At 35.6% G+C, this 12,747-nt stretch overlaps 1 protein-coding gene and 1 pseudogene across 2 annotated transcripts; one reads left to right on the top strand and one right to left on the bottom strand.

Moving 5' to 3' along the window:
* Positions 1-6,428: 6,428 nt before the first annotated feature.
* On the bottom strand, positions 6,429-7,473 carry LOC148842085 (auxin-responsive protein SAUR76 pseudogene; annotated as a pseudogene). Its single transcript, XR_016103756.1, has one exon. The product of XR_016103756.1 is annotated as an auxin-responsive protein SAUR76 pseudogene (transcript).
* Positions 7,474-10,339: 2,866 nt separating this feature from the next.
* Positions 10,340-11,038, top strand: LOC148842084 (18.6 kDa class III heat shock protein-like). Its single transcript, XM_088957806.1, has 2 exons — positions 10,340-10,371; positions 10,762-11,038. The coding sequence occupies exons 1-2, from the start codon at positions 10,340-10,342 to the stop codon at positions 11,036-11,038; spliced, it is 309 nt and encodes a 102-aa protein (XP_088813932.1).
* The last annotated feature ends 1,709 nt before the right edge of the window (positions 11,039-12,747 follow it).

Raw genomic sequence — 12,747 nt, 5'->3', positions numbered from 1 at the left:
AGGCTTATGTTGGGCCTAGACTCAACCCAATTGGCCCAAGCTTTTCCTTAAGGCTAGGCTGCGTGGGGTTTGAAAGGAAAGGTAGGGAAAGGAGAGGAAAGGCCAAGTCCTTGTATAGGTTTCCCTACCTTTTAAGTTCCTTGTTTCTCCACCTTTTCTTTCAAAACAAATAAAGCATAAATGATAACGTTTTAAAAACTGACTCAGAATTGGAATTGTTCTGGCTTGATGGTTTGAACATCCAATTCAAATGAATAATTCATTCTGACAAAAAATCTAAAAATTTAAAAGAAAAATTAAGAAACGGTAAAAAACCATTAAACTGGTTGAACAAATCAACAGTTTGACCACCTGAATCAATAGATTATTGACCAATTCAATAATTTTTTATCGAAGATCGGATTTGAGATAAAATAGAACCAAAATTACCTGAATGGTTTCAGAACGCGGTTCGAAAACATTTCTGAAAAGAAAAGTTAAAGTTTTGTATTCGATTTCGGAGCTTCGAAGGAAGACAGACATTTTTGTCAGATGACACTGTAATTAACATAGCTCTAAAATCCAAGCGAAAGAGTAAAAACAAGGTAAAGGATTATTTGGATTTGTCTGGTCCCTGTACGCACATATATGTCCATACGAATAGACATTGTCAGACTTATATTATATCTATCAGTAAAATTGTTTAGAATATTGTGTTTTTACTCAATTATCATAGGTTCAAGCTTCATATAAATAATTTTTAACTTATTTAGTTCATAAATTATAATATTAAAATCATTTTTAATTTATTATATTAAAGATGTATAATATTTTGATAAAAAATAGTCTAATTTATTTATATTATTTAATCTGAATTAAATTCAAATTATTTACATCTACGTATATGCGATTCGATTGAAGTTGTCGAGCCATAGTTGTCAGTAGCCACCAAATCCTATACAGCTGAACCTAAGAGGCAACTGGGAACATAGTATTAAATGAGTAGATGTGGGGACAACCCGGTGGGGTGTTAGTGTGCTACCCAGTTGATGAATATTTTAAATGCGAGTGCAGTTGTGGCCCAGTATTTATATATGATAGAAAAACAAAAACGAAATTTATTTGGTTAGCATTATTGATGGAATCACATTAAGTAGGGAAAGAAGGAAGTTGGAAATAAGAACAAGTTCCCCAGGCATGGGTGGGCCCACCTCTCACTCTCTATCTTTGTGTGTCCCCAACAATATTCAATTTCAGATATCCAATTGGATTCTGTTCGGTTTGTGTTTTGTTTCTCACCCATTGGTTGGTCAATGCAGTAATAGTCGACGCTTTCCGAACATCACATGTCATGTCTTGTCCCAACTCTTTCTCTCTCTTTCCAAACATCGGTGAATAAAGACATGGCCGATCGATGTAGGATACCTAAAGACCCCGTCTAGTTGATGTTACCTTTCTAATTGCATAGCTTGAGGCGTGAATCATTCACAAGATTGGAAATGTTTTTTTATGAGTAAATTGCAAAATGGTTCAACCACTGAACCACTGGGTTTTTACTTGCTTTTCATACGATTTAGGTTTTAGAAGTGGCATCAATAATCAATTGGTGTATGGGCACGCGATAAAAAATATATATATATATATATGAAACTATAACATGGAGTAGTAATCTCGCAATTAATTAGCTATATATAAGGTTAACAAGCGAATGTAAAATGCGAGTATTTTTCTTGTGAAGAGAGAAAGCAATGATACCACAGACTTTCTCTTCATTGTAACCACCTCTACTTGGTTCTTTATAGCCACGTGTTCTAATTCTATGCATTCCAAATAATTCAAGTTTGAGAAAAATGGGTCCTCTATAGATTGGTTGAGGTTGAGTGGTTCAAAGATGCATGACTTAGAGGAGAGCGAGAGAGAGTGGATAGGGGAATCCAATGGATTAAAATAATTTCGGAACATCATTTATTTATTTATTTATTTTGAGGTGAAGCCCGGGAAAGATTTGGTAATGTATAGTAACATATAATTCATATAGATTAAATCAGATCTCATTTAAAATATGAATAGAAGGGGCCTCTCCAATTAAGATTTGAGAGGCCGTCATTGATGTGGGGCCTCTCTTAGATGTGATCATTGATTACTGGGTACTGAAATTTTAGATTTCCAACACGTGGCAAGTTAATTATAGGTTAATAAAAGATCGCAAGTATATATTGGTTCTGCCGGAGGCTATTTCTTGCATTGTTAGGGGGCGCGTCGCGTGTATTAATGATAGCGATGCTATTGTTCATTTCCGCCTTCAACGGCATTAATTTGACACCCATACACACACAATCAAACAAATACACGCGTCGCGTAGAAAAAGACATGATGAATTTGGTCCCTCCACTATCTAAAATCTGATTTGTCGGTGGACTGTCACATGGGCTGTTTTTTAAGGTTTTTACAGGCATGTATTGACCTCGCTCTTCACTGCGTGCGTACAATTGAAGTCTTAGTAAAAAAATACCACTTTAATTGGAAGGATTACATGTATATATTGATGTCTTTTTAACATATGATGCAGCTTAATTTGGCCTCGTGTTATTTGCTAGCTAGACGGGACCTACTTTAATAAGTAGCTAGGTTAATACTTAATATGAGTTCCGCCTTAATTTCCACTGGACCCAAGCCTCCAAGGCCCAAGGCATAGGGATGCCACCTAATTTACGTACCGACTTAGCTTCTTTTGGATCATAATTAAGTATAGGGGTATTGGATAACCAAACGGGATTTTCTACTCATTTTTCCTATTCACTCCTTACCTGTCTGCCGTCAATTGCACTCACCCTCTCCCCTAAACTAGTTGAAATCTTGATGCACAATGTGAATGGATGGAAATTAAACACACAGTTGATATTAACAGGAATCCATCTTGATGTTCATAATTCTATAATCACTTTGTTTGGTTTAGATATTTAAAAATTTGGTGTTTTACTTTAATTAATTGTCCAGAATCCAGATTAATTGAAAATTGGTAAATTACATGGAATTTACTGAATTCGTTCAGGTAGAAACAAGTATGGTGCCAAAAAATAAACAGCCAAAAGGGACCAAATGTAAAAGATGTAAGGGGGGTTCCGTATAACTAATATATGTACATGTGCAGTGCAGCTTTGTTTTTCTCAATTATGAATTCCAATGCACAAAAGGTATAAAACCGTGGCATACAAATGTACGCGCGTTTATGACATAACAGTGGAGATCAAATCAGCCCCCTCCCCCCCCCCCCCCCACAAGGTTGTTTTCCATAATATTCCACAGCACATCCCCGCCAGATGATATACCGCAAAGAAGTTTAAAAGAGAGAGGGATTATTTTGGATACGAGAGCGAGAGAGCAAGGAGACTGTGTTGTCCTGTCCTGTAATGGTGCATGTAGGAACTAGCACGTGCTCTGACAACCAAAAAAAAAAAAGAAAAAAATCTGAGGGTGGGTGATGATGATGGGTCATGGATGGTATGATGAGGACCATACTTTGGTGGCAACTGGCAAATGGCAGTGGGGATGGTGGCTGTGTTTTGAATGGATGATGGATGACGTGCGTGAAGTGATCATGAAGTGATGATATGATGATACAAGATAAGGTGGTCAATACTGAGTGAGTTGATCAACGCAACATTGGAGTTTAGTGGACCAGGAGTAGGAGTGGGCGATGGTCTCTGGACTCTGGAGTAAACAATAACAATAAAAAGGAAGGATATGAAACATGACAGCTACCAAATCAGAATGGAACATGCCATGTTGGTGGTGATCATGTAGAGCTATCTCTATTAGTATTAGTAGACCATACCAGACGTCACAAGCGTCAAGCGGCCGCGCGCAATCCGCAATCTGTCTGCATGCAGTATGCAGATGCAGTCAATCACACTATGCTGAGCCGTTGAGTGAGCCTTGTGGATATGTTGGATAAGCCCCAACCCACCCTGGCCCAGTGGCCTTCAGGCCTTCCTTCCATTCAACAAATATCATTACTATTTCTAATGCTGATTATTTAGTAATAACTAAATTATTTACTTTTGGATGATATTGTTTGACAACTAGGCTTCCTTTGGTTTCATTTTGTTTTGGCCTTTACTTTGTTTTACGTCAGATCTTAATCGACTTCTTTTCTATTGCAATCAAACAGAATAACCCATTCTAATACAAATTATTTGATTGGACAGAATTGGATCAATTTCCATTTATAGTGGGATGAAATTCCCCTATTTGAAGGAGTGACCGTCCCTCCTGATACAGATATTGATTCTAATTCTAATCTGAAACCAATAAATAAACTAATAGATTATTCCAAGGAATTTCGATTCCCATTCCAACTGAAAAGTGCAAACCAAATACGCCCTCAATTCTTAAGCGGTGCGGTTGAACTTATGGGTGAAGGCATGCAAATTAAGATTACGTGAGTAAGACCTCAATTAATAGGATTTGGACTTTATCTAATTAATTAATACATGAAACAGAGACTTATCAAACATCATTGCTTAATGAGAAAGTATTATATATCGCATATCACTACCGAACAAACACCATCAAATCAAATAATATGTAATGTAATTAAGAATGGACCTGGTGGTACGCACAGTACACAATGACGAATTGACGAACATTACGATATCGTTATCAAACGACCTCGATCAGGCTCTGATAAAGAGACAGACGCTTGTCGTTGAAGTCACTTTTTACAAGTGATGCAGATGAAGGCACGTGTGTAATAATATTATGTGAAACTCATCATGTATTCAATTTTCGTGTTAATATGAAATTAGTGCATTATTAGGAATGTAATGTTCGATTATGATGCCGAAAAGATATCGAAAATTTTATAACTAATTTATAGTCAACCGATACCATAAAGTTGTACCAATTACCAAACAGGTGAGTTTTGATTGGTCAAAGGCCTTTTTTGACGTGCCATATCTTTTTGGTATCATCCCTAAATTTTTCTTTTATCTTTTGAAAAAGAAAAAAAATCAAGCCCCATTAGCGTTATTTACCACTTAGACACTTAATTGCCTCACGAGTAAGAAAAGAAGAAAAGAAACTGCCAAATCATTATATCTAAAAGAAGGTGATCATAACCAATTAGCCCGTGTCGTAAAAAGTGGTACCCAATCAGTTGGTATTTTCATCAAAATTCTTTGATGGGGATTCTGCTGATTGCTTTAAGATTTTCACGTTCTCCTACCCCACAACATGCATATATTCGTTCATGTTTCTTTCTTTTTTAACTTCTTGAATCACATAATACAAAAATTTTGGAATTAATTTGAATGAGAAAAAACTATTTTCTTTTTCTTCCTTTCAATTCTATAAAATAGGTAACAGTCGACTATAATCCATGGTGAATGATTGGACCACCTGTTATTATTTCTGAAAAGTGTGATACTTTTGGATGAAGTGGCTTTAACATCCACCGTCGATGGTCGCTTCATGCTTTTTTTTTTTTTTATGGTAGAAGGAAAAGTCAGCTCTAATCAATCCTATCCTAGTGACGTGAGGCCATGACAAGCATATGATAATTAAATACGGCTGCAAATGAATATTGGATGTTATTTAATCCAAATCAAGTAATTTATATGATCGATTACAATTAGTTTTTTTTTTTTAAATAAAACATCATATTTCATTCATCTATGAAATTTGTATAAATATAGAGTATTAGTTAGAAAGTATAGAAGCATTATAATGAAATTATATAGAAAAATGATAATAATAATAGAATCAAGCAAAAATTGTCTCTAAAAAAATAAAATATTCACAATAAATAAAGAAGAAAATGAAAAAACTTTTGTAATATATAAAAAGTGAGATAGAACCACCAACAGAATAGATAAATGAGAACATCTCCAACCATGAAAAGAAAGGAATAAATATAGTAGTGATTCATCATAACTTTAACTATCTCAAACCATAACTACCGAAACTTTATTGAATTGGAACTAAAGAAATTTAAAAATCTAAAACCATAACCGTTGAACTGTTATCGTCGAAATTATAATTAACTTAAAATTTAACCACCAACAGAAAAGAAACAAAAAAGAAAAGATGATTGGATCGAATTAATCAAGAAGAATTTGAGAAGAGTGAAGGAAATGGAAAAAGTAAGAAAGACTGAGTGGAAGAAATGAAAATGGAAAGAAGGAAAGAACTTAAGGACAGAAGCTCTCTCAAAAAAAGAGAGAACCTCGGGAAAAACCCGGAGTATGAGGCGCCTTATCCTTACTACTAAGTAGCGCCGCCTTATCCTTATCTGTGCGCACCACTTTGTAATTTTTCTGTCCTGATTTAATATTAATTGGCCGGCGCCGGCGGCACACGTACAAATGCCTTGTCAAACATACACCACCAGACATCAATAATTAATCTGGCTAAAATCCTCTCGTTCTTCAAAATGGATCATTTAAACCTTCAAATTAATGGAACTATAATTTATTTCAATCATGCCATGCTATTACATATGAGGGAGGAGAAAGAAGAAGAAGAAGAAAGAACAAATAAATTTAGATTTAAAGAACAAATAAATTAAGGATGAATGCGGGATATGATGAGCCTAAATGATACATGGGATGGGATGGAATATATATATATATAGATAATGGTGATTGATTTGGTCATTCCTTCACTACCCATTATGCATGTATCATCATCAATTAATTCATAAATCAACATGCGTAGAAGTCGACGAGCTCGTCCAACGAATCCGGTTGTGGGTCAGCGTTTTCCAGCATCCATAGCAAGTGCTGAAACAGTACGACCTCGCATTCCACCGTCATCCCGTCCGACGACCTGCCCGCCAGCACTTGCACCAATGGGTGATCGATGACTTGGGAGCTGACTAAGTACCTCCGCCGTGATTTCCCCACATATACTGCTTGTAGCCCTTCCTCATCCTCATGTTCATCCCCAACAATATTGTTTTTATCATTATTATTACTCGACAGCACCGAATTGTAACTATCATCTTCCACGACGGGATTGGCGGCTACTACAGAGGACGACCTGCTGATGCTATTACTGCTATGGCTGCGACTACTCATCCTGCTCATCGACGGCCATCTCTTTAACATTGATTTCAGCTTCGTTAGTTTACTGCCTTTCGTAGCCATTTCTTCCAGTTCCAGGTGGTTTAATTTGAGGTTCTTTCAGGCTTAAAAGGCCAAGATGACTGACAAGTCTGGTTAAAAGGATCAAATGCAATATTGGTAATATTGAAAAAGAGCAAGTGTGAAAATAAGATTCTGGTTGCAACTTGCAATTGCTCTCAGTCAGAAAGAGGAGAAAGGAGAATAATGGAGGAAGAGAAGATGCTATGTCTAGCTAGTAGTCTAATAGCTGCTAAATTAAATGGGGGTTTCTGGTCTCTGGCATCTTGGGATGGAGAAGGGGCCGAGAGGAATTATTTAACAGGCCAAAAGGAAAAGGGAAAGGGAAAGAGAAAAGGAAATAGATGGAGCAGACGGGGGGGGGGCATTGTAAAATGATAACAACTTGAAATCAGTGGCATACTAAGCCAGCAGGCAGGCAGACAGAGCAGCAGCACTGTGCTCGGACTTTTGACTCTTGGAATGGATCTTGCATATATATACAACAACTCTAGATACTTCAAATTAAAGACGGTCCTGCTCTGCTCGCTCCTGCTTTTTTATTTATATTAACGTACGCAGTTATTACCCCCCCCCCCCCCCTGCGTCATTCTAGCTATTAATTAATTTGGTTCTCCTTTGCTTTCTAGTCTTAGCTCTTTGCCTTGTATATATATATAATCTGATCAGAACACTCAATAAGTAATAATCACTCTTTGAGTCAAGCCTGGTGGGCTTTTATTTCAGCAGTATGGACAGACGTATCTAATTATAATCTGTAGATTTATATATAGTCGTCGTTTGGAGATGGAGATTATTGGAGATTGGAGATTGGAGTTGGAGGAGTGTTGTGTAATAACAAATGTTGCTAAGGCTGTTTTGTTACACTTTTGAACTTGGTCAAGTCTTACGTGGTTGGTTGTTGGTCGCTAGCTGGTAAACCGCCCGCAGCGGTAGATTCCTCGTTCCTCCCCTGTAAATGGAATTGTTTTATATATGGGATAGGAGGATAAAAGCTCACCCCGGCCGGCCACTGTATCATTTCATCTGCAAGTGAAAACTGTTAATGGCGAAAGCGACAGACATGTGCAAGATAGCAAGCTGCCAAAAGTATATATATCGGATCGGAAGCTATTATATTATCCGCACACTGATCATGAGCATTGCTCCATACCCCCGCCCCGATGTCCCATTTCATTATTGTATATGCATGTACTTCAGGCTCAGCTCAGCTGCTTTAATTTCAAGAATAATAATCCACCATAAATTAACTGATATTTTCTTCCAATTGGCTTAAATAAAGATTGATGGTCGATCAATTTGGATTTTTCACCAAATATTAGTAGATGGGCAACCTCCATCAGTACTCAGTATTCAGTACTGGAACAATAATTAAATGGTAAACACCTAAACATAATTGGTGTGACTTGGTGTGGGTCAGTCTTGGTGAGGTTTTGATCAGGCTTAATCTCTTAGCTTGATTCGACTGGGATTATATTGTAATTTATGTTAGTCGATCAGATTAATTTGAAGTCTACCGGGTTGCCATATATGTATGTTGCATGTTAATTAGCACCATCAACATGCATGCACAAAACATATCCAATTAAACCCGGATTTTCACCTAAAAGTCTAACACACACACATGAACAATCATTTAATTGTGGCATATATAAATTCCAAGTTGGAAGTGCACAATGTAATGTAAAGGAAATTAAAATAAATGAAATGTATGTACGTGGGTCCAAACATATCCCAATGTCCATCGACTCTAATTAGTTTAGTTTCTCATCAATTATATATATATATATATATATAATATTGTTAAATATTAATTAAACAGTGCCACGACTCTTGCCTAGGGGTAAGGATTCGGTTTATTAGTTAAAAATCGAATCGAATAAATCAAAATTTTTTAAAATTGAATTATAAAAAATAAAAACCGAAATCGAAATAGGAATTTAGAAAAACCAAAATAACCGAAATCAATATTTTCAGTTCAGTTTTCAGTTATTTCAGTTAAAACTGAATTTTAATAATATATACTCTATTATATTTATTATATAATATATTATATATTATAAAATAAAATTTCAGTATATTATATATTAATATTTAAATATATAATATATTATATATTACATATAATAATAATAAAAAGTTTAGTTAATTCGGTTAACCAAAATTCTAATTCCAAAACCGATTTAACCCAAAATCATAAACGCCAAACCAAAAAAACCAAAACTGAAATTTTCAATTCGATTATTTGGTTTTAACCGAATAATGCTCACCTCTACTCTTGTCTATGACTGACTAGGATTTAGGGATACTGTTGTTAACTATAACCATACATGATTTATTCCCCCAAATTCAAGGGCACACATGCCTACTGCAACTAATATAACTGCAATTTCCTACTTATTGATGCATATGCATATAGGAAATGTAGTGTTCAAGCATGTGATGTGTTTAATTAATTAGTTGGTGAAATCATTAGTGTAAGATGTTTTGTGTTTCAGCTACACCAAAATCCTTTTTTGGGGGGGAAATTGTCTAAAACTCAACATGAGTTTTCAACATTTCTCTTAAACTCACCACAACTTTTTAAAATGTCTAAAACTCACCATGTCACTAACTTGATGTTAAACAAACTAATGGGTGTTAATATATTACCATTTTAACCTTCATAGAAAAATATAAAATATATACAAAAAATAGATTAATAAGTATTAATATATTACCATTTTAGTATTTAGACATGAAAAAAGAAAAAAGTTCAAAAAACTATTTTCAAATATAAAATACATAAAAACATAGAAATTACAAAAAATAAATAAAAAATTATAGAAATTTCAAACAAAATAAAAAATTATTTTCAAATTATAGAAACTATAGAAATTGAAAAACAAAATCAGAAAATAAAAATTGTAGCAAAAACACCAAAAATTATAGAAAAACACAAAAATTACAAGAAAATTTATAGACTGAAAAAATAAAAAAAAAACAGAAATTATAAAAAACATTGGAAATTATAACAAAACACTAAAAATGCAAAAAAAAAAAAACAAAAACAAAAACAAATTGAAAACTGGAATACACTATTTCTCCACTAACTCACCATTCAAGGGTAATTTGGTCATGAAAATTATTATTTATGGTGACATGGAAACCTCTGTTAAGAAGCATTAACGGTACACTAACGGAATGTGAGTTTTGGAAAATAAAAACTTGCTGACATGGTGAAGTTTAGACATTCTGAAAAGTTGTGGTGAGTTTAAGAGAAATATTGAAAACCCATGGTGAGTCTTAGATAGGGGTGGCAATGAGCCGGCTTTTCACAAGCTGCTCAAGCTTGGCTCGGTTTCAGCCGAGCTCAAGCCCAATTCAGTGGTTCGATTATTAAACGAGTCGAGTTCGAGCCTACTATAGTTCGGCTCGTAAGGATCGCGAATCGTATTCAGTGGTTCGATTATTAAACGAGCAGAGTTCAAGCCTACTAGAGTTCGGCTCGTAAGGATCATGAGCCAGCTCGAATATATATATTTTATTTTATTTTATTTTATTTTTTTGTAGGAAGAATTTGTTAGTTGGTCGGCGTATTGATTTTGACGAGAGGTTATTGCCGTTGCTGCCTTTGTGTATTGTCTGATAAATAAAGTAGAAAAAATGGTTTGCAGGTGACGGTTGAAGATGAGGGCATTCTGGTGATACGAAGTAATGGAAAGAGGAAACGTGAGGAGGAGGAGGAGGAGGGATGCAAGTATATCCGGCTGGAAAGGAGAGCATCCCCCAAGTTCACGAGAAAATTCCGGCTACCTGACGATTCCAATGTTTCCACCATTTCAGCCAAGTGCGATAATGGGGTTTTGACGGTGACGGTGGAGAAGCTCCCCCCACCCCGAAAGTCCAAGACCGTTGAAGTCACCATATCTTGACTCTCGAGAAACCAATTGTATTTGTAGCACCTGAGATTTTAAGTGTCGTCTACTGACTCACTCTCTCTCTTTGCTTTCAACAGTAGTACAGTAGTAGTGGTGATTAGAGAATCCTTTATTTGCACAACCATTTTCGTCACGATGGGCGACCCTCCTGTATATACCTAAAATTACATAGTCGATTGGTTTTGTCCCTCCTTAGGTCTAGAGTCTAGTTATATTCCTGTTATCAATGTAATGCAGGCAAATTATCCTTAATCCTAGATGAAATCTTTTTTTTTTTTTTTTTTCCTAATCCTCAATTCATTGGCCTTGCCGCTACAACTCTGTAAGGCTATATGAATCACGTAAATCCAGTAAAAATCTAAATTATAACTAGAGGAGAGTAAAAAAAATATTCTCAAGTTGGTGCTCTGTTTGCCCGTTTGGGGCAGTGATCCAAATTCTATCGGATCTTCTTTGGGTAAGTATGAATAGCGGTGATCAAAGAATACCAGTGGGGGCAAGAAGCCCAGATATCGTTTACCTGACATAAATAACCTATATAATTTGACAACAATTCTTAGTGAGCTAGTTACTGTGTTCTATCAAGCCTATTGATATACAAATAACAATTTTGATTTTCGAAACAATTTATTTCAGCACGAGATACCAGAGGCTGTGTAGACGAATAGGCATCTCGCTATCAGGTTCAATCAATATTTCACTCCATGTCTCCAACCTGTTCAAACGCCTACGAGTTTTAAGCTTGTTTGGAAACTAGCATTGCACCTTGGCCTCGTCGCTCTGTAAGGTCAATAACCTGCGTAGGTTCTTCGATAAACTACAGAGATCTACCCTGAATTCTGTCCTTGTCCTGACATAAACATATCATTTATCGAGTGACAATTTGGTTTCTGAATTTTAAAATGTAACAATTCGTATCGAAACTTTTAAAATTTGACAATTTAATATCTGAATTTTTAAAATATAACAATCTAGTATTTGCCGTTAATCAGTCTGTGGATCAGAAAATCAGGAACCAATCTGGTTCAGTGAACCGGACGATTTAGGCGCTTTAGAGGTTCAACCGCTTAGTTAAACTGGGACAAGCTTGAATTGGCCCCTTTAAGTTTCGGTGCCAAGTCTTGTTTTAAAAATATCGTTACCAATACCCTAGTAAAGTATAAACAAAACCAATGATGATGTTTAAGCATCAATGAAGCAAGAACCGGAACAGAACTGACTATATAAGAAAACAAGGCTCAGTTTGGGAAAAGTGCAACACTTTTTCCCCACTAGTTTCGTTGATGAATACCCATCTATTGTATATTGAGGGGAGTTGCTAAAACTGGAGAGTTCATACAAGTATGTAGAAGTAAAATTAGACGTAAAGAAATATACATCATCTTTAACGTAAAAGCTTATATCATAATATATAAATCACTTGCACCTCTTATTTCTTTCTAATGTGGGACATTACATCTCATGCATTCCAATGCTATCTTTGCCAATGTAACATATTTAGAATCACTCCAACAAGCCCATTTTTGAGAGCCAACCATTTAAGCATCATTAGTTCTGTGACTAGCTCGTCGTTGGGTTGTGGATACAGATACACTGTTACTTGGGTCAAGCCCCCAACTAACGTCTTGTCTTGAAGATCAATGTTCTGTGACTAGAGCTCTTCGAAGGCTGTTGCAGCCTCTGCAGGTATTGTCACTAAAAAT

This window comes from Nelumbo lutea, chromosome 8, assembly GCF_056320005.1.
Source record: "Nelumbo lutea isolate HS-2025 chromosome 8, American lotus-T2T, whole genome shotgun sequence".
In the NCBI taxonomy this organism is placed as follows: Eukaryota; Viridiplantae; Streptophyta; class Magnoliopsida; order Proteales; family Nelumbonaceae; genus Nelumbo; species Nelumbo lutea.
The sequence above is the reverse complement of the archived record's forward strand: the minus strand, read 5'-3'. Positions and strand labels throughout refer to the sequence as shown.